Source organism: Plasmodium brasilianum, chromosome 10 (assembly GCF_023973825.1).
Source record: "Plasmodium brasilianum strain Bolivian I chromosome 10, whole genome shotgun sequence".
Classification (NCBI taxonomy): domain Eukaryota; phylum Apicomplexa; class Aconoidasida; order Haemosporida; family Plasmodiidae; genus Plasmodium; species Plasmodium brasilianum.
In genome coordinates this window covers 333238-356712 of record NC_090123.1, presented here as the reverse complement: position 1 = coordinate 356712, position 23475 = coordinate 333238, and the positions used below count along the sequence as shown (strand labels likewise).

Sequence of the window (23475 nt, the reverse complement as noted above, 5' to 3'; positions counted from 1 at the left end):
CATTTCATGGTAAAAACAGGAGTGTGTGTCAGAAAAGAGCGCTTATATATACACTTATTTATATCTATATGGATGTACGTATGTACATACTTTTACTCGCCTGTACATGCAGACTTCTATACACACGTATGCTACTTCTCAAAATGCAGTACCTGCATAAGGTATTTTTCCCGCTGTGCTTGCGGAAAATTGTTCCACTCATAGTATGGAATATAAATTGCTGAGAAGGGAAGATTTGAAATAAGCCATTTTTTATATTTAGTATTGTAATTTTCTATCATAGTGTAGTGTACATTATTATTGCCAACTTCTTTTTGAACTAGCAAATTGTAGTGTGTCCTACCGTTAAATTCAACTGCAACATTTTTACAATAATTTTTTTTACGAATCTTCAAGAATATATCAAGTAAAATTTTTTGGTCTGTTATATGTTCATAAGTTACGTTATCATTGAAGTGCTTTTTCAAAATTTGGTAAATGCTGTACTGATTAAGATAGTAATTTGTACTCACTTTTTTGGTTTTTCTATTGTTTTTTCTCTCATATTTTTGGATATATATTTGACTTTTGTAAATATTTTTTAAATGGTTTATTTCGTGTGACAACGAGAGCAAGTCATATGAGGGGGAATTTGAACAGGTGTGATAAATATGTTTCGTGTAAAAATTTATCTTAACAAAGCCAGTTGCTTCTTCTCTTATTTTATTTACATTTTTAATAAAGCCGCTGAGCATTATATCCCAACCTAACAGCGTGTAGTAAATTTTATGTGTTAATGATTCTTTCAAATTAATTTTTTTATTTTGTCTTAAAAATTTTATATATAGTGCTATTAGCGAAAAATCAAACATTCCTATAATGGAAGAGACAAAAAAAAAGTTATAAATATTTGAATGATGTTTACTCATCCGTGTAATTATATTTAAAATGTAATATTTGCAAAAATTATAAATGTAAAAGTTATGTTCATTTAAATTTACTAATGTTAATAGTTTCAAGTAATTTTGAAATATTTCCTTTTTACAAAATTGGCAAAAAGAGAGGTTGATATTTTTTAACGTACCAATAATATGTTGGAGTACGTTAGTACTTACAATTTTTGAGTAATACATTATGTTAATAATTTTAAAAAATAATTGTACATCAACATGTTTAATGAAGCTATTTTTGTGTAGTTGTTCCACGTAATAATATAACAAGTCTAAAATGTTTTTTTCAATTATTATCCCATTTTTTGTTTTTGTATAAAAAAAAATGGCTAGTTGGCAAAAAATATCACGTTCCATTAAATCATATTTTATTGTGTTTAATATTTTGCTAATTAGTTTTATTTTGTAAACAAATATCTCATGATACTTCAAATTATATATTTCTTCATAGTAGTAAGTGATATCTAATTTGTCTTTGCCCCCTACTACGATCTCGTTCTTATTTTTTAAAATGATTGAATTATTCATATAATTGTGATTGTACGAGTATATATATATATAGTTGAGTTTAGTAAAATTTTTCCTATTATTTATTTTGAAGAAAAAATTAAGAAAATTTCCACAGTGCTTTAGTATTAAGATATAGTTATGTATTGAATACATTGGTAAGTAATTCAAAAGGCGATCTATGGATGTCTTAAAGCTAAAAACATAGCACGAGTACAAATTTAAAAGATTGTATTCTTTGCTAATTTTATTAATTGCTTTATTATTTTGAAATTCTGTCACATGGTTTACTGATGCATATTGTTCCTTATTCTTTTCGTCATTTTTTTGTTTTAATTTTATCGATTTCTTTTTAAGCGTCTGTTCATCCAGAGGGCATAAAGTACTAACTAATTCAAATATGGATAACCACTTTTGCTCATTAGCTTGCATGTTTTTTAATAGATAAGATGTTATTAGTAAGTTCCTTCGGATTTGCTCTACCTTATCTTCCTGTTCATTCTTCGTCTTAAACGAAAGCAAATGTTCATTTTTTCCCTTTTCTTCTAATATACATTTTTCTAAATAAAGAAGCACATTTTTTATCTTCTTCTCTTCGTTTTGTACTGAAATTTTTGTAGAACTACTGTACGTCCTCCTAATAGTTTTTGTAATTATTCTGCGTGTGAAATTAGGGAACGGCTTGAAGCTGAACATTTTAAAGAGCTTTTTGAGATGCTTCTTTTAGCTAAGCTGCTTATCGTTAAATTATTTTTCTTCACCCTCATCCACGTCCATTCTACTTCACTTCCACGTCTATTTTGCTTCTCATCTACGTTTATTTTGCTTCTCATCCACGTTTATTTTGCTTCTCATCCACGTTTATTTTGCTTCTCATCCACGTTTATTTTGCTTCTCATCTACGCTTATTTTGCTTCTCATCTACGCTTATTTTGCTTCTCATCCTCTTCTATGCCACTTCTATATATTATATTTCAAAATTTATTTTTGTATATTTTTGCAAAGCCCTCCCCCTTTAGTGCTTTCCTTTTTCATATTCTCTTTTCCTTTTATTTGTTAATCCACATATGAATATCCTTATACATAATGGTTTATTTCATTTTTGCTGTTCCTTTATGTTTAGGTTCCCACGTTGATTTTTTCGCGTCATTCGAATTTTGTGGTACTGTCCCTCACTTCAATTTTGAGGTAATATTTTTTTTTTTCTCTTCTTTTCGTGTTTTCTCTTTCAATCATTTTTGTTTTAATTTGAATTTTTTTTTATAGTACCTTTGCTTTGTACACCATTTAAATGTATCCCCTTTTTTTTTTTTTTTTTCTTCATAATTCGTTATATTCTTAAGATTAGGCGCAATTTATTAAATCTACGCCTAAATAATTTATGTGAGGGCGTAAACTAAAAATTTAGGCTCTTCTGGCACCTCTACAGGGTGGGGAGTATATGAATGGGTATCACACTTTATATACATATATAGATATAGGTATTTATGTATGTGTATAAATACAGCCCCGCTCTGATAATTCACGGAGAGTAATTATTTCTCGCTCTTTTATTTTAGTAGTTTCGTCTTTATTCTTTTTGATGAAAAGTTAAAGGGAAAATAGCAAAAAAAAAAAAAAAAAAAAAAAAAAAAAAAGTAATTAAAGAATTTGTTAATACATACCAATATATAGTTCCATCATCGCACAGGGATATAAATACATACATACATATATATATATATATATATATATATATATATATATATGTATATATATTGAACAAACTCATTGTAGCATTGCTGTTCCACCAAGTTGATTATTCATTAATCTGTTGGCCGAATGAGGCTGAATAAATGTTATTTCAATTTTTAAAATGGATTAATATAAAGGAAGAAAAAAAGGAACGAAAAAATAAAAAAAAAATTAGTGAAGCACGTCAATGTTCCTTCTATAGAACGAAAAAGTCAAGATGAATATTGTTTTCCTAATATTTCTTTTTATTTTAGTAAGTATGGTTACAGAGGGGAGAGACGACCTAGTTAACATTGAAAAAAGCGATAATTTTTTTTTGGTTTTAAGTAAAATAAAAATAACTGGCTCGAAATATTTGAATGACAAAAAGGAGCAAAGAGACATACTCATGAAGGTAATAGATGAGGAAAAAAATGTGGAGGGAAATTCGGACATATATGCGGAAATTAATGAGGAGAAGAATACGGCCAAAAGTATGGACATAAATAGTTACATTATATTAGATGAACAAGTCAGCTTGTACGATATGCTAACAATTAGCTGCACATTCAAAGTGAATAAGAAGTTTGATAAGTCTAAATTGATAGTTCTTTTAGTAAAGGAGCTAATAGGAGATAGAAGTTCTTTACATATGAGTAATACGATTGAAGATTTAAAAAAAGACGAAACTTTTGTGTTTTCAAATACATTTGAAGATAATTTTGTTGTTTCTACCTTGTCCCTTTTATTTGTTAATTTGATAGCTATTAATGGATTTTACAATTTGGATATTTATATAAGTGATGGTGGTAAATATACTACAAAAATTTATTTTTTAAAAATATATTTAACATTTTATAATAATTTACCTGTAGTAAGTTACCCCATAAGAAAAAACAAAAACAGAATTATATCAAATATTATGCAAAAGCAATTAATTACATATGACACATTGCATATTAATAATAGTAAATATGTACTGTATGATTACAAAGATTATTATGCATTTCCAATAATTATGGAAAAAGATAATATAATGTTTTATGCGTCCAAAAAAAATGGAATAAATAAAACAAAAAAATTATTTATATATATTATACCCATTATACTTGTTATTATGATATTGCTGTCCTTTTTAATGTGCACTTATTTCATTTTTCATCTTTTCAAATATAATATTAAAAATATTCGCACGAGTTATTTCAATTATGCTTTTTTATTTTCCTTTATCTCTATTATGTTTACGTTTATTCTGTATGACCTTTTCTTTAATATCCTCCAAATATATCGTATTTTTATTTTTTTATTTACTCTTTTTTTGGTGTTTTTTTATAAGGCTTTGAAAATTTTGCGCGAGTACAGGAAATGCGCGCAACGCGGGTGAAAATTGGACATATAAACCCGTACATGTAAATATATGTATATGTATATGTATATATATGTATATGTATGTATATGAATATATATGTGTATATATATGTATATGTATGTATATGTATATATATGTATATTTATATATATGTATATGTATATATATGTATATGAATCCTCTTATATGGTGTGTGCACACGAATCTACATGATACCATTTTAAGGCAGAGCTTTTGATTTCTTCCGTTGTTCATTTCCAATTTTTTTTTTTTTTTTGGATATATTTGACAAGTAACAATTCTTTCATATGAAAAATTTCCATTTTTATTACTGTTTTAAAAGAGCATTTCGTTTTTATTTAAAAAATTTATTTTTTTTCATTTACTCTGGTAAAATTATATAAAAAAATAAAAAATGAAAAAAAAAATAAAAGGGGGGTTAAAATTTCATATGGTTAAGATGAACAAATAATGGCTGAACAACTCAGGGGGGCGAAAATGAACAACAGTGTTAACAAATAAAAGGGGGCTCTGGTAAAGGTACGTAATGCGAATGCACACGAGCCCATACGTATACAATATATACGTATACATTATATATATATATATATATATATATATATACAATAATACATAAGGGCAAGCACACATGTACGATGTACGGGCGGTGTGCATACGGGTTACATATAAAAATATGACGCTATAAGCTGCACGTAATGCCGTATGACTATATATGTATATATATGTATGTATATTATAACCGAAACACATTAAAAAAAAAAAAACAAATACAACAAGTTATATTAAATAAACAATATATGCATTATTCACATATATGTCACGCAAAAAATTTCATTAGGGTGAATGAGGGGCAAAAAACGGAAAAGCGAAATAGGAACCAATAAAAAAAAAAAAAAAAAAAAAAAAAAACATGTACACATATTGTATGTGTATGAATAAATGTGTGTATAAATAAATATAATAAAATAATCGCAAAGTTCCTATAAGCGCACACAATTTTGAGAGTCACCTAGACGAGCAATATTTTCTTGGTAACTTTCTCTAATATATATATATATATATATTTTTTTTTTTTTTTTTTGGGGGGGGGGGGAAGATGGCCTTTAAGCAGAGTCATACTCCCGAAATTTCGTAAAAAGCGCGTTTGAAACGCTCACACACATGTAAATGCATATATATACACATATATGTATAGATACGAGTATACGCTGTTCTACTTTGCGCGCTGGTATTAGACCGAAACAATGTAAAACATCCATGAAACACTAATCGCTCAAAAAAAAATCAAAGTCTTGCATAGATTTATTTTCATCTTTCTTTTTGTTTCTTTTTTCCAGACCTCCTAATGTTCCTGAATCGCTTTTTTCATTATTGGAATTCTTTACAATATTTGAACTAAAGTTTTCAAAACAATTTTGTTTATATCCATTTAATGTATTAAATGATGATTTACATAAATTATTTTTTACATGACTATTTTGATTATCATGATTATTTAAATTTATATTTGATCTCTTTTTTTCAGAAAAAGAAATATTTTTAGAGTTCGCAAAAAGTCGAGCAATACATTTTTTTGCTGCCTGAACTTTCGCATCTCTTAAATCCTTTTCAGATAAAGAATTAAGATTGTTGAAATTTTTGTTCTCACAGGGATTAGGAAAATTTAATTTTTCGTTAAAGATGTTGTTATTAATCGTGCTGTTCATTTTATTAGCATCATCATCAAAAAAGAAAAAGGGTTTACTGTTACTATTATTGTTACTGTTACTATTATTGTTAATGTTACTATTATTGTTAATGTTACTATTATTGTTACTGTTACTATTATTGTTACTGTTACTATTATTGTTACTGTTATTGTTACTGTTACTGTTACTGTTGTTGCCTCTATTACTGGTAATGCCACTATTATTGTTATTACAGCTATTATTATTACTGTTGTAGCTACGACTATTCGACTGTCTGATGTTGTTTGAGTTACTCGGATTGCCCGAATTAACTAAGTCATTAGTTGAACTGCTTGCTTTTATAAAGTCGTTGAAAAAATAAGAGTCCTTCGTAGCATATATACTACTATTATTAGTACCATTACTATTGCTATAATTATTGCCATAATTAGTGCTATAATTATTTCCATAATTATTACTATAACTATTGCTATTACTGTTATTATAAATATTACTAGTATTATTGATACTATTTCCATTACCATTATTGGTACTACTAAGGGTAATATTATTGCTTTTATCTTCACCAATTAACATATTATCAAAAGAATAAAAGTTATCGTTCAAGTACTTTTTATTATCATTGTCCTTTTTTGCAAAACCCCAATATAATTCCTTCTCCTTTTCCTCATTGTTGCCCTTTTTATTTATTATCCCTTCTTGAAATTTATTACTGTCTATAATTTTTAACGAGTCGAAAATATCTAATGTTCCAGAATTCTCCATAATATTATCCCTTCAAAATTAAAAAAAAAAAAAATAAAATAAAATAAAAATAAATCAACATATGAATACAAAAGGAACAGTAAAACACAGATGACTATTAAAATGGGACAAACACGTACATATGTGTGCACATTGGTGTACATACATATACATAAATATATACGTGTATAACCATAAAATAATATTTTTAAAATATTACATTCTCATTTCACTTTTTGAATTTTTCCTGTCATTCGTTCTATATTGGGAAGGCACATTGTGGGCACTACAATGAAAGAAATATACGTATAGGTAAAAATGGAGCATTGAATTAAACCTCATTTCTTGCACTGTATTTAAGTGTGTTAATACATGTATGTACATATGTACGCATGCACATATTTATCTTTTTGAGCTATTTTACGTTTTTCTCACCTTATATGGGCATTTACTCGTGCAACCTCTGGTAGACACTTTCTGGGATCATCTCCTAATATGAACAAAAAAAAGGGTAAAACACACGAACTGTTACATGTATACATTGTATAAGTAGCATGTATAGATGTAAAAACCCGTATGTCTGTATATATGTACCTTCTAAATAATACAGACCGGGTTCTTTCCTATTAGCTGGCACATATAACTTCTTTTCATATTTATTTTTTATCCACGCTTGCATTACGCTGTGTTGGAAAAGGGCAATATTTAAGGGTACATATACAATAATGAGCTTATATAAAAATGTATATATATATGTATATATATATATATATATACTTATATGTAATTACATATGTACATACCACATATATGTATACATTACACGATCTTGTGGATCGCAAATAAATTCGAAATGCGTACTTCTTGTCATACTAATAGTATTATGACATATAAAAATAGACTAATTTATAAATATCATACAGTTACGTAAAAAAAAAAAAAAATAAAAGGGAAAATGTTTCGTGGAATTATTCACGGCTAATTCACTTATACATCATGTTTCATTTGAGCAAAAAATATTTTTTTTTCCTTCCTTTTTTTTTTTTGTTTTTTGATATATTTACACTGAAGAATCCCCTTGTTTCGGCATGTACGTATCAGGAGGTAGGTTGTACAGATAATATGCGTTAGACAAGTCATTACCTATACTTGTAATGCACTTCGAAAAAAAGAAAAAATAATTAAAATGAAACATAGCAAAACGAAAAGGAGAAAGATGAAATGGAGAAAAACGGATTGAAGTAAAAAGAAAAGTCATTTACGAAACAGCTGTACAAATACGGTTCTATAAAAATGTATGAAGTACAATTCTGCAAAAAAAAAAAAAAAAAAATAAAAAAATAAAACAAAATAATTTACATGTATCCACTGTGGCATAATTTTATCCAAAGTTAATGATTTCACTTTTGAAATATGAACACCCAAATTTCGGTGTATTCCTGAACACTCTATACAGATTATAATACCAAGATTTATACTTGCCCACCTAGGGCACTTTGCTCCGCAATCAGCACATCTGTTATTTCCTTTTATTTTTGTTATTCTTTCAATATCACGTTGGTAAGAATTACTGCTCTTGCTAGCTATACGCATTCTTTAAACACCTCCCCTTTCTGCGCATATATGCTTGTGATTGCGTGGATGTACATGTATACGTGTGTAAATATATACGTACGTACATATGAGCATATACACATACATAACACGACTCGTTCAAACGTGTAGCTTAAACCTATACGTGCATACGTGCAAGGGTATGTACATGTGGGCGCAAATAAACGTACACATATATATATATATATATATATAATGGTAGTTATGAGTAGATACAGGTGCAAAACTGTAATGTCGTTGCGCTATCCTTTATTTCACAGAAAGTAATACGTTTTTTAAAAAGCTCTGTTACATTCCAAATTGTCATTTAACTCCTTCATAAATGTACATTCTCATACTCACTTGTATGTGTATATGTGTATATGTGTAGATGTACATAAACATATAAACATATATATATATATATATATATATATATTATTTGGCAAAATAAATAACTTTACAATTAAAAATTTCGCTACATGACGAATTTTTTTTTTCTAAATGAAAATAAAAATTTCATCTTGTCATTATGCTAAAATGTGTACAACTTGGTGTAAATGTATATACATACACGCAAATATATAAACGTGCATATACATGTATATACGAAAGATCGGCCTAAGAATACACTGTATACTCAATCCTTTTGGAAGCTAGGCGTATAAAATGATATAATGCTTTACCGGTAAAGAATAATTTTAAAATATTTGAAATGAGCAATGTGTGCTTCATTCTTTCAAATTTAATTTCTAATATCGGCTATATTTACGTTATTTTTAAAAAATATAAAAAAAGTAATAAATGTAAAAAAAAAAAAAAAAATCTAGTAACTGCCTATCTACTTATATTGCTACGCGTGCATGAGACTTCAAAAGAAAAGCACGCACATGTTAATTAATATATACATAAGTACATATGTAAATTCATATATATATAGATGATTATATATACATACATACTATGTTCTTATGTTTCCATATATATATCATAGTATACATAACAAGTTTTTTTTAAAAATGCTAAATTTTATTGGCTAAATAACTGAACGAATAGGTAAGATTGTTATATCTCACTTTTTACTCCTTACAAAACTGCAAATAAGGAAAAAAAAAAAAAAAAAAAAAAAGAAAAAAAGAGAACAAATAAAAAAAAAAAATCAAATTACATGCCAATTCATAATAACTAGATATCAGTGCTATAATAGCATAAAAATACTTTTTTTTTCTTGTTTTTTTTTTTAATTTTTTCTTTAAATATTTATATATATTTTTAATTATTTATCGAATTCACCATATATGAGAAGTGAATTGCGAAAGGGTAATATAAATAAACAGAAGATAACGCAGAATAAATATATATTAAAATAGTTTTGGTGTATTTCAAAAAAAAGCAGTTTACCACATGTATTGTATATCTTACACATATATAATGCTTAATCTAAAGCTTTAATTAAAAGGTGAGAGCTCTTTTTTTTTTTTTTTTTTTTTTTTTTCCTGTTACTAGTGTTAAAGCAGGAAATGTCGATTTGCCTCAATAACATTGTACATTGTTTTTTTTCATACATACGTATATATGTGTATATATATATATGCATACATATTTATATATAAAGTTATGCAAAAGATTGAACAATTGTTATTCAGAAATGGGTGAGTGAATTGCCTAGGCGGAGTTGCATATGATATGTAAATATGAGGATATGTATAAATGCATGTATGTACATTTACACATATAAAGCATGAAGCAAAAAAAAAAAAAAAAAAAAAAAAAAAAAAAAAAAAGCATTAATAACATACAAAATGGTAAAACGTAACATACGTATCACATACGGAGGAACAACTGTGGCAATACTTTTTTAAAAATGTTATCATGTATGTTTGGGTGTGTACATCCGCAGGCTGTTTTATAATGGACTACGGGTTTAAATGAAAAAAAAAAAGCTAAAATAAAATAAAAGACTGTATATTAATCTGTAGTTATGAAGTCTATTTAGGCGGAGGTTACTTTTGCAAAAGGGAGAAATAAAAATACGTATACACGCGCATATAAATATACATATATATATACATATATAGTGGCAGGTGTAACTGCAGATTTATTGCAGTTATACATAAACAAAAATAAATGATTCAGTAAATGAACAAATAAATAAACAAATAAACGGTCAAACGAACGGGCGAACGCAAAAACGCCGATTCCTCATAGGTCTCGAAAGAAGGGCTTTTTTTTTTTTTTGGATTTTCCTGATATATATGAACTGTTCATTCGAATGGGATAAAAGTTGATGGAATAGTCATGTGAAATGCTTGCTAATATATTTTTTTTTTTATTAATAGTTAATTTTTCAATACCTTCCGCAGCATCATGTCTTGCAATAATATCACCCACTTTATTTGGATGAAAATGTGCAGCTTTTATTAATCCGTCGTATGTACCAAATAAAATAATATATTCATCCAGTTTAACAAAAGTATTTATCATTTCTTTACTAGCTTTAATTTTTCCATCTATGTTTCCCCATGGTTCTTTAGAAAAAATAATAATATCTCCATTAATAGTTGTACATACTATTTTTGAATTATGTGCAATAAGTTGAGAACATAATAAATCATCCTTATATTCTATTGATATGGTATGAGAAGTAATTTCTTTTTTATATAATATATCAAAATGGGATAAATGACCTCCTGATGATACAATAATTGATTTTTCATTATGATCTAAAAGCATACTTGAAATAATATCATCATACACTTTTATTTTATGTATGGGTTTTTTTGATTTATCTCTCACATCCCAGTGTTTTATAACTCCTATTTCATCAGCTGTTAAGAAGGTATTTAAACTAGTAAATAAAATAGAACTAATTAAATTTTTATGGCATGTATTGGTCCATATAACTTTTCCTGTAATATCTGTTAATGCACATTTATTATCTGAGGATGCTGATAAAATTGTTTTCCCTTTTTTGGAAAATGAAACACACCTAATTGTTTTTTCATGATTATATATGTGCCATATTTTTTCAAATTTTTTTTTTTCATCTTCATTATGTTCTACATCTTGTTCTTCATTTTGTTTTACATCTTTTTTCAATTTATATAATATTAAATTCCCATCAAACAAACCAGCACATAGTAAGTCCAGCTTTGGGTGAAACTCGACATCAAAAACTGAAGCCTTGCACTTAATGGGGGTGTACATTCTGCTAATTTTTTTTTTTTTTTTTTTGTACTTGTTTTCTATTAACTGTATTTCTGTCTTTACTCCGTACCCACTTTTTGTATTCCTATTTCGTCATTATGTTGTATAAAACACATATACAATACAAGCGTACATGTATGCATATATACATATATATATATATATTATTATATATTCCACATTTTATATTCCACTGGAACTTGGGTACATTGACAACGTTTCGCTAGTAAAACAGAATTTCTTTTTATAAATTTTTTTTTTTTTTCCCCCCTTGCCTTCTTTGACATGTGTTTCTGCACATTGCTGTCGTAATGTTCATCCGCGTTCTTATGTACCGAATATGGGTCTATACATATATATTTACATAAGTATATACGTACGTAAATAAATACATATATACATATATTTATTTATATGGACGTATTTTACTATTTGTACGTCTCAAACAGTGGCGATAACCTCCCGCTGCGTAGTTTTACATAGCAAACATTAATTTGAAAATTGAAAAGAATACATTTAAGAAAAAAAAATAATAATGATAATAGTAATGATAGTATTAAGGGTAGTAATAATGATAGTAATAATGACGATAATAATGACGATAATAATAATATTTAAAAATAATTGGAACACAAAAAAAAAAAAAAAAAAAAGGCTTAGCCAAAAAATGAAAAATTTAGGAAAAAAGGGGAAAATGCATTTCCAGGATAATATGAGCTACTAACAAACAAAAAAACATAAAAAAAAATTGGAAATTGTGAGATAAATATTTAGTATAAATTTTAATTTTAATTTTAATTTTAATTTTGGTTTATTTTATTATTATTTTTTTTTTTTTCTGGAAGTTCTGATCGTATTTCGTTTTATCCCTTCTGCATTTTTGCGAGGAAAATAGTGCTTTAGCATACAAATGGTAAGGCACATAAAAAATCAAATTAAATGAAGTAAATAATTTTATGTACATAGTTATCACAGGCATAAGGAGTTTATATTATGGTGGATAATTACACCAAAGAACAAATTATGCATTATAGGATTATTTGTAGCTTTATTTTTAAAAAAATTAACTGCAATTCTGCGAAAGTTTGATCTGGGGTCCGAATATGTATATTACATGTACATATATATAAATGCATGTACATATGCATATATGTATATATAAATGTATGTACATATGCATATATGTATATATAAATATATGTACATATGCATATATGTATATATATAAATATATGTACGCATTTTCATACTTAAGGGAGAAAACAAATATAAAATACTCTAAGTGATGATATACACTAAGAACTAAGGAAGAGGAGACGGTAAAAAACATTCCTGCAAGCAAATGGACTCAAAACTTTTTCTTTTTTATGAACATAATTTTTACCTTCTTGCGCATGGGTAAAAATTCGTTGAAAGTATTTTTTAAGGATAAGTGGAAATTTGATAGTTGTATTTATAAGCACTTGAGAGTTCATGTGTTAAATAGGTAGTCTCGTTGTACATATCACGAATACATACATGTTTATGGGTGCATATATATATTTACATACTGTGCACACATACCAATACGCACCATTTAATACATGACTCGGCCAGTTATGCTATTCCATTTTGTAGTGGGAAAAGTTAGCAAACCAAAATTAGGAATGCTTAATTTTTTTTGTGATAAAGGGATACTACTGAAAGGAGGGTTAGTGAGCTTTTCATTATAATGTGTTTTCCATTTTTAAGATAAAATATAATTACATAACTACTGAAGTGTAACTTGTTTGTGTGTGTGGTTTAGTGTGGTCTGTGAGATAAAACAAAATAAGCCCTGTTACGTGCTATATAGGTTTGGAGCGAAGAATTGTAGGGCAGTATTGTAGGGCAGTATTGTAGGGCGGTATTGTGAGGAAGCATTGTAAGGACACACAGGAACGCAGGATAAACGTGTAGAGAAACCGCGCAAGGCTGATATACCCTGTAACAACATTTCGAATGGTGCAATTTGCGTGAAAGTTACATTGGATCATCGCATGGGGCACTGATGTTAAGTTTGAATCAAACTTCAATAGGCTACACATATTTTTCTTTTTTTCTAAAGAGAACAGATCTCTTACACCAATGGAAGTCAAAGAAAGACGGAGCAGCTTGAACGATAGAGAATTTTATAAATATAGAAACAAGAAAGTAATAAAAACGATAGATGATATAAATGAATTTATAAAAAAGTTTCCTCGTACCAATAGAGAGCTAAATACATATATTATAAAGAAGGATAGAGGGAGTGATGTTTCTCTTTTTAAAAGTTTAATTTTTTACATATTTACTCAAATAACAAGTATTGTGGCTGTCTGTTTGGTAATATTTTGCATTGGTTTTTTAATAGGTAATCATATATCTTCCAAATCGTCCATAATAAATTCCGTAAATCATAATTTTTATTTAGCTAATAACATTGGTGCAGTGTTACACAAAGGTATGAGTACCATTCCTAGTAAGACCGATATTAATAATGAAAAAAATCTGTTAAAATTAGATCTAATAATTAATATTATCTTTGACTATAATAATTTATTTATGGGTACCTTAGTTAGCAAAGTGCTGTTATATTATTATCCTTCTAATGATATTGGTTTAAATGCTAATGAGTTTTGTTTTAATACTAGAAAGTATATGTTCGGTGCTTCTAATTCAGGTATACCTTCTAAGACACTATCTAGTAATAAATTACATGATGTAGATGTTGAACTTTTTAAAAATTTTATAAAAGAAGAATCTTTAATTTTTCTAAATTATTCTATAAAAAAAAAAGATAATAATACAAAAATAACATTCATAAATGACGTTCTATTTGAGCATTTGCATGCATATCCTATTGGTGGATCTGACATCACTATATCTCCTGGTATAATGCAAGGCATTAATTCGATTAATGCATTAGTTAGTATTAATCATACTATAACGGATGAAAACTTATATGAAATGCTTTTGAATGACTGTAAAAAGGGAAGGATATATATACAATTATACTTTGGTAGTAACCAAATTAGAACCATCTTATTTCGCTTTCAAGCAAAAATTGGAGTTTTTCTACCATTCAGAGTTCCTTGTCAAGTAAGAAGTAACATCAAAATTGAGAATAGCGAATTTCGAATGAGCGTTATTAAAAATTATCATGTTCAAAAGGCAGCCATTAAGAATATAAACTTTTTTATCAATTAGACGTTTCGAAAATAGGGCAGTGTTGTAGCCTCATGCTTGTGTACATGCCTGGATTTGCTTCACCTGGTCGGGTTGCTCATAGTGTTCGTAAGGTACACAGGGATACTTGTCATACATACCGTACACATCCAATTTTTTCCGATTTTGTATGCCCCTTTTTTAAGTTCCCCTTTTTTTTTTCGTATAACAAGCAAGGTGGAAATTGTCAGGAACCTTTCAAATTTTGTTTCTGTGCTACTTTGTTTTTTATTTCCATTAATATTCTTCACCATTGACCTCACCACTTACGCGTATTGTTAGTTCTGTTGTTATCACGTCTATATTCACTCCTATTTGCATTTCCATCTATGTGTATGTTGTCATTTCTACTTGTATTTTTTTTTTTTTTTTTCCTTTTTGACCACTTGTAACGATTCCCTATAAATTAAAAGAAATGGAAAATTTGCCGTGCTTAAACATAGCAGTTTATGTCCTTACGCGAGTTTATTATTATTATTTATTTTTTTTTTTTTTCGAGTATCTCTTCCGAAGCATCATTTGTGTGTTGTGTGCTTCTATATACATACATATATGTGGACATTTTTAGACGTATTACAAATAGATATTTATACTGAGTACTAGTAAATTTTCTTCGATATGCCATATAACCTTACATATATCTTGACATATATCTTGATATATATCTTGGCATATATCTTGGCATATATCTTGATATATATCTTGGCATATATCTTGGCATATATCTTGATATATATCTTGGCATATATCTTGGCATATATCTTGGCATATATCTTGACATATATCTTGATATATATCTTGGCATATATCTTGACATATATCTTGATATATATCTTGGCATATAACTCAAAATTTTAATCCCTTGGGGTTAGGACTACCCTAATTTGATAAAATAACATCGATGCGTTAATTATTGACTGTGTGCATGAGAAGCAGGGTAAAAAAAAAAAAAAAATTGACCTTGTGAATGCTAGCATAAGGGGATGTGTAAAAGAACTGCATAAGTAAGCCCAAGTTAATTATATTGCAAACATATGTATATTTTTCAACATATGAATTTTCTTTTTTTTGTCCACTTTGCACTCTCCACCTTTCATATTTTTTTTGTTATATTGGCATTATGTGAACATTAAAAACAAGCACAAATGTGTCAATCCTATATATTTCTATTTTTAATTTTTTCCATTTCTAAATATGTAATATTATTATTACGCATAAAAAATATGTTCAGAAAAATAATAAAATATTTCGGTAAATAAAATGGAGCGAACAGAATAATGTCTTAAATTTTAGCTACTCCGGGGTCTTCCTATTTTATGGTGAAGTGATGGTATGCGCCTCAACGGTACATCGAATATAACGACGCATAGGTATATGCATTACATATACATACATACGTATGCATATATATATGTATGTATATATCTATATATGCCATTCGGACGTATAACATTTATTTCTTAGGTACCGATTTGTTTCAATTTTTTTATAATTCAACACTTCTCTGTTTTAATTCAACACTTCTCTGTTTTAATTTAACCCTCCTCTGTTTTAATTAAACATTTCTTTGTTTTAATTAAACGTTTCTTTGTTTTAATTAAACATTTCTTTGTTTTAATTAAACATTTCTTTGTTTTAATTAAACATTTCTTTGTTTTAATTAAACAATTCTCCTTTTTAATTCAACTCTTCTCTGTTTTAATTTAACCCTTCTCTTTTTTAATTCAACTCTTTCCTATTTCAATTGAATACTTTTTTTTGTTTCAGTTTACCATCCTTTTTGGAACTGTGTTTTCCTCCTTATTTGTAGCATTTTAAAATTTTCTTTTACAGAAGAGAAAACTTTTCTCTCCTCATGAGATTAATATTTTTCTCAAATCAGTACAACTCTGCATACAAAGCAAAATCCTAGTGTGTTCATCAGCATAAATTCGTGTTATAGTACCAGTACATACATATACATACGTATACGCATGTATATGTGTATAAAAAACATACAATAAGCATCATACTTTTATATTTTTAAATTTCTACTATGCTGGAATTTAAAAAAAAAAAATTTATGTATAATTTTTTGAAGTAATTTTTATTTTCAGAATTTTTTGACTATACGATTTTTAGCCAGTCGCATGGCTTCATTACGGTTTGGCATTATTTCATTTTAATTCCTGTTTGCTCTATTTGCTCACTTTTTTGCTCTCACCGCATTTTTTTTTTTTTTTTTTGCCTTTTATTCGATTTTTTGTTCGTTATTGATTTTTTTGCTGTTTTTTGATTATTTTCTTACCTTTTTTTTTTTTTTTTTTTTTTTTTTTTTTTTTTTTTTTTTTTTTTTTTTTTTTTTTTTTTTTTTTTTGCTTTTCTTTTTTTTTTGCTTTTTTTTCTTTCATTTCCTCCCACCGTTAATGCAAAAGAATGTCTGAAACATGATCAGAAGTGGGATGCTAAGTAATGACTTAAAGGATAATGAGAATAACGACGAACTGGTTACAGCGAAACAGCTGTTCGTAACGCACTTGAAAGTTGAAGAGAGGACAAAAGAGATTTACAAAGATTTCAATGTAGAGGAGTATGTGTTGGAGGTTATGGAAAGCAAGATGAGGGAAGGACTTGGGGGTGATGAAAAGCAGGGTAATGATATGAAGCAGGGCGGTGATATGAAGCAGGGCAATGATGTGAATCAGGGTAGCGATGTGAATCAGGGTAGCGATGTGATGCAGGGCAATGATATGAAGCAGGGCAATGATATGAAGCAGGGTAATGATATGAAGCAGGGCAATGATATGAAGCAGGGCAATGATATGAAGCAGGGCAATGATGTGAAGCAGGGAAATGATGTAAAGCAGGGTAGCGATGTGAAGCATGTAAATGACGATAAAGGGGGGTTAAACGACCGTTTGGAACAAAGAGATGATATGCAAAACCCGAATAAGGAGCAGAATTTGCCCAGTTGTTCTCAAAGTGCGGATGGGTACAAAGAGGAGCTGTATTTTTTACGGCTAAATCCTGTACACCTAAATAGATGGTACAGGATTTTAGAATTATACGAAAGGGAAGAAGTGTATGAACAATTTTTGCTCGTGTTCCCGAGGTGTACTTTATATTGGACCAGATACGCAGAGTTGAAAATAAAAAAAAAAGAATATAAGGAAGCGTATAAAATATATCGTCGATGTATTGATTGCAATATATATGATATTAGGTTATTTTGTTCCTTTTTATATTTTGCATATCATACTTCTTCTATTCATGAGTATATAAGTTTTCTCTTTGAAGGACTTAAATATGTGGGGACTGACATAAAATCAGGAACGATATGGGTCGAATTGTTATACATATTAATAAAAATATATAACACGAATCATTTACTAAATAACGATGTTCAGAATTTATTGCACTATCCTTTTAAGAATGAGAGTGGTAGGAATAGAAGCGGTATTAATGGAAGAAATAATAGCAATAGAGGTGGTAATAACTACAGTAGTAATCGTAATAGTAATCGTAATAGTAATAGTAATAATAACAGTAATAGTAATAATAACAGTAATAGTAATAATAACAGTAATAGTAATAATAACAGTAATAGTAATAATAACAATAATAATAATAATAATAATAATAATAATAGTAACAGTAATAATAACAGTAATAGTAATAATAACAGTAATAGTAATAATAATGCGTATTACTACCATTACAGTGGGAATACTAATGACTGTGGCGAGGGCCCCCTGTTCCCATCCGAAAAGGAACAGAGCATTTTTAAATCGTACATACCTGATAAGAGTATAAAGATTACATACATTGAATATTACACGAGTGATGACAAATTAAGAAAATTTTACCATTGTTGGCTTAATAACACTACAAAATATTTGGACAAGGTATGGAAATGCTTTTGCTCATATGAAAAAACCACAAATGACAGTTTCACAAACGGCTCCATATCTACATATAATAGCCAGTATTTAAATTCAAAAAATGCATATAAAGAATTATGTAATATGTATAAAGAAGTAAATTATGATAAAAAATTTAAAATAATTATTCCTATTAATGCTAAGTATAAAATAGAGAATACCACAGTACTCTCAAAATGGATGAAAATAATTAATTTTGAAAAAACCAATCCATTAAAATTAAAATTGTCATTAGCATGTAAAAGAATAATGTATGTTTATGAACAGGCCTTAATACATCTACAATTTAATGCTGACTTATGGTTTTCTTATTTTCAATTTTTATTATTAAATAAAAAATATGACTATGGTATTAGGGTGATGAGAGAAGCAATAGAAGTATATCTTCCTTTTGATGAATTGCTAAAATTAAATTTTGCATTCTTTTTTGAAAGACATTCTTTAATAAACCAAGCCCATTTTTTATACCAACTTATGCTTGAGGAGGTTTCTCAAAAAAAAAAAAAAAAAAAAAAAATTTTCACTCCCCTTTTTGTATTCTAAAAACAAATTTAATATGTTCCCCTATGAAGGTTTAGACAACACGAGGAATAAAAGAAAAAAGACTGAAAGACAATGTAGGGAGAAAAATGAGACCAAAAATGGGGTCAAAAATGACGCTGCAAATGGGGCTGAAGAAAATGAACCTAAAAGAGTTAAAACTAATTGCTCAGATAGGGACCAAAATGATATTTCTTACGTAACACATTGTGAGAATGGTTATACTACATATTATGAAAACAACAGGAATGTAAAAGAATTACCAGAAGATTTCATGGAAGACATGTTGAAAGAACCATCTAATAAAGATGACGAAGATATAAGAAGAAGATTTAACCAAAATGATTATGAAAAAATAGAAGAAAGAAAAAATTATTTTATAAAATATATTCATATAAACAAAAAAAGGAGAAGAGATTTTGTGTATACACATTTTTTAAATTTTGTTAAGAGAAATTATGATGAAACTATATGGAGATATTATGTGGGTATAATTATAAATGATGATAAATGTTCACAGTATATGTATTATTATTGTGCTAATATGGAAAGAAGAATTTTAAATAATGAAAAAAGAGCTATATATATTATGAATGAAGGGTATAAAAAATATTCATCCAAGAAATGTTTCCTTTTATATTATATAAAATTCTTATTAGAAAAAGGAAATATTGATAATATTAGGTCGTTAATTTATAAATTTATACATAATTTTTATGTAAATTTTTATGAACAGTATGATAAGGGTATTAATATATCAAACAAGAAAAATGTAAAATCAAAGTCAGGACAAAATGAATATAACCAATTCGAGTACAATTATATTCTATTATTGAAAAAAAAAAATAAAGCATGTGAAAAAATATGGAATTTGTTAATACAGCTGGAGATACTATATGGGGATATGAGAAACTTAAATAAACTTTATGAAACAAAATTAAAATATGATTCAGGTTATAACATGGAAGAAAATAAAAATGTTCTACTCGATTTTGTAAATGCATCTACCAATAATGAAAATATGATAATAGAAAATACTAGTATTACGGATATACTTTGTAAGGGTTATCTTGAAAACTTAAAAAAAAATGATATAGACAGCTTACAGTTTAAAATAAATTTAATTAATTCGCAATTATTTGGTGGTGTGTCTTTAAAAAAAACTTTCTCCCTTTTTGATGTTAACAGAACAGATATGTTCCTAGAGCTGATGCCGCATGGTGACTACGAAACAGAAAAGAGAAAAAAGGAAAAGAAAATAGGAGGAGAGGAGGAAGAAGTGGAAGAATATGAAGAGATGGAAATGGCGGATGACCAAGAAGACAAGGAAAAGAAAGTACCTATTTCACAGAATGAACAATCGCACAAAAAAAATATAAACGGAGATGGTGTGAACAAGTTTAACCAAGTCATTAAAAAGGATGAAGAGATAAAATATAACGATAGTAAGGATATAATTAAAAATGAATTCGATGGTACTACCAATTTTGAAGGAGAAAAGTGGGAACAAAAAAAAAAAAAAAAAAAAAAAAAAAAAAAAATTTATAAAAAAAGGCCTAATTCAGTCAACCTATGACTCCTTCAATTTTTTGGATTCTCGGAGCTATGTAAAAAAAAAAAAGAAATTAAGTAACAACAATAATGCAAGTATAAAGAGTATAGAAAAAAAGAAAATCGAAGAGAAAAAGGATGGTAATAATAACACCCCATTTAATTACATCATTAGGCCTGATTTAAAGATGATGTCTTTATATAAACCTTTTGAAAACTATCAGATTTTAGAAGATGAAAGAAAAAAGAAGAAACGTGTTGAAAGAAATATTTGTTGGAATGAAAATCCAAATTATATTAGCATTTCAAATAGAAAGAACAATAGTGACGATAATGAATATTTTTTTAAGAGGGAATATATCACCATGCCAAATATAATAAATGACTTTTTGAGTATATTACCAGAAGAAAATTCAAGTGTAAGACTATCGGACAGTTCAATTGATTACTTAATTACTTCCTTGCAAAATTTGACAATACCAACGCTGAAGAAATTTCCCTATGAGCCTATACCAGTAAAGGAAATTATACAAATTAAAAATGAACTAAACAGTTAATAATACAATATCTTTCTCTTGATTCTGGGATATTTCTAACATATCTTTAGAATATGCAAAAAGTGTTAAATGCAGGGACAAATTAGCATACAAATAACCCCGAAAAAAAAAAAAAAAAAAACTTATAGATTTCATTAATTGGACAGAGAAATCTTTCAAATTTGTTATTTTTATTTTGTTTTCATAAAAATTGTACATTTTTCTGTTATAATTAATTGTGATTTGAAGACTTTATTATAAATTATGGGAAAATTTTATTATGTGTTTATTTTATTTTTTTACCCATTTTTATATGACAATATATTTTTTCTTTTCATTCATATACAATTTGATTCATTTAACTTACCACTTTGTAGTAATTCGAATGATTAAGCCTTAATAAATGTTTTCAAACATGTACATTTAAAAAGAAAAAAAAAAGAACAAAAGATGCAAAGTGTACAAAACGCACAAAATGGTCTAAACATACAAAACACACAAAACAAGTGAGAAAAAAGTAAAAGAAGCAAAATTCGTTGCAATATTATATCTTTGTTAGAAGATACGTTATTAAAACATGAACAGCGGAGGAAGAATGCATAAGGTCATTCCCTTTTCATAGTTTTGTGTTAATTTTCAAAGTTCAAAGTATTGTTATTCTTGGGAATAACATATTTTAATTATTATATTTTATGGGGGAAGCAAGTCTATATTTGTTCATATGTATAGGTCAATTCAGTTAATACTATATTTGGATTAAATTGAAGAGACTGTTTTTTTATGTGATATCTTTTTGTCTTTTTGTTGTTTCGTTGTTCTGCCGCTTCGTCTTTTTTTTGAATAAAAAGAAATTGCATGTATGTGCGTGAATATATATATGAAAATACACATCTCGTATTCTGTACTGCAATATTGTAAGCTACTAATTTATTTAATATGTTAAAAAATAAAATAGCGATAATGCAAACACTAACAAATTCGCTTTATTTATAAACACATAATAGGATATATTGTTTTTGAAGGCACAAAGAATTTTTTTTTTTCTCTCTTATATAAGAGTTGTATTAATCGAGAACGAAATATTTTGTGAAAACTTATGACTTGTTCAGAATTTTTTTTTTATATAGCTATATGTGCAAAATAATTTTTTCTATACAAGTAAATTATGTATGTGCGAATATTTCTTTAGGTCAATAAACTTTGGACTTATTAGCCATTTTATATAAACATATACGTAGGAAGACATTATATGCATATTTTATTTTAAGTAAAAATGTGGGAAGACGAACTTAAAAGCACCAAATTTTTATTTTTATCTGTGCATTTTTGGTACTTGCACAACTGCTAATACTAGCCATATGTTTTTTTTTTTTTCATAATCCTCTATTATTCATAGCCTAAAGAGATAGATTTTGTACGCTGTGTTACGGCTTGCTCATGTATTTTTTTATTTCTGAAGTAGTTGGAACACAAAGCACACTGAACTAATGATAATTATCCAATAAATTCGCTTTTTTTATATTATTTTAAGGAAATTATGTCTTTACAAATGTACTCATATATATATATGTATAAAAGAAAACGAACTATCATCAACCAATTTGTTTTTTCCTGTTCATGTTTGAATAATCTCAACTAGAGGTAGCAGCTTTTTTTTTTTTTTTTTTTTGAACTTTTTTTTTTATTAAGTATTAAGATCATGAACAAATATTTGTAATGGAATTTCTTTTTCTTTATTTTTTTCTCCTTATTTTTTTTTCTTTATTTTTTTTTCTTTATTTTTTTTTCTTTATTTTTTTCTCTTCTCTTTCCTTCTCTTTCCTTCTCATTTCTTCTCATTTCTTCTCGTTTCTACACGTTTCTTTCCCATTTGTTCTCTTTTTTTCTCATTTTTGCCTTTTTCTTCTCTTATTTTTAAGCGAAAAATAGTAT

The 23475-nt window shown here is 27.4% G+C and overlaps 6 protein-coding genes across 6 annotated transcripts; 3 read left to right on the top strand and 3 right to left on the bottom strand.

Annotated features, from left to right (window-relative positions):
* Positions 1-131: 131 nt before the first annotated feature.
* MKS88_003136 (RAP protein) lies at positions 132-2132 on the bottom strand (the record flags this gene model as incomplete). Its single annotated transcript, XM_067216201.1, has 2 exons — positions 132-853; positions 1064-2132. The coding sequence occupies 2 exons, from the start codon at positions 2130-2132 to the stop codon at positions 132-134; spliced, it is 1791 nt and encodes a 596-aa protein (XP_067072872.1).
* Positions 2133-3387: 1255 nt separating this feature from the next.
* On the top strand, positions 3388-4533 carry MKS88_003135 (uncharacterized protein; the record flags this gene model as incomplete). Its single annotated transcript, XM_067216200.1, has 2 exons — positions 3388-4277; positions 4512-4533. 2 exons carry the CDS (start codon positions 3388-3390, stop codon positions 4531-4533), a joined length of 912 nt encoding a protein of 303 aa, XP_067072871.1.
* A 1271-nt stretch (positions 4534-5804) lies between these two features.
* On the bottom strand, positions 5805-8564 carry MKS88_003134 (ADP-ribosylation factor GTPase-activating protein 2; the record flags this gene model as incomplete). The annotated part of the gene is made up of 6 exons (XM_067216199.1): positions 5805-7002; positions 7192-7257; positions 7407-7461; positions 7584-7654; positions 8036-8130; positions 8331-8564. 6 exons carry the CDS (start codon positions 8562-8564, stop codon positions 5805-5807), a joined length of 1719 nt encoding a protein of 572 aa, XP_067072870.1.
* A 2202-nt stretch (positions 8565-10766) lies between these two features.
* MKS88_003133 (WD repeat-containing protein 55) lies at positions 10767-11771 on the bottom strand (the record flags this gene model as incomplete). The annotated part of the gene is made up of 1 exon (XM_067216198.1): positions 10767-11771. The coding sequence occupies one exon, from the start codon at positions 11769-11771 to the stop codon at positions 10767-10769; it is 1005 nt and encodes a 334-aa protein (XP_067072869.1).
* Positions 11772-13877: 2106 nt separating this feature from the next.
* MKS88_003132 (uncharacterized protein) lies at positions 13878-14978 on the top strand (the record flags this gene model as incomplete). The annotated part of the gene is made up of 1 exon (XM_067216197.1): positions 13878-14978. The coding sequence occupies one exon, from the start codon at positions 13878-13880 to the stop codon at positions 14976-14978; it is 1101 nt and encodes a 366-aa protein (XP_067072868.1).
* Positions 14979-17422: 2444 nt separating this feature from the next.
* MKS88_003131 (uncharacterized protein) lies at positions 17423-21564 on the top strand (the record flags this gene model as incomplete). Its single annotated transcript, XM_067216196.1, has 3 exons — positions 17423-19265; positions 19489-20956; positions 21060-21564. 3 exons carry the CDS (start codon positions 17423-17425, stop codon positions 21562-21564), a joined length of 3816 nt encoding a protein of 1271 aa, XP_067072867.1.
* Between the last annotated feature and the right edge of the window lie 1911 nt (positions 21565-23475).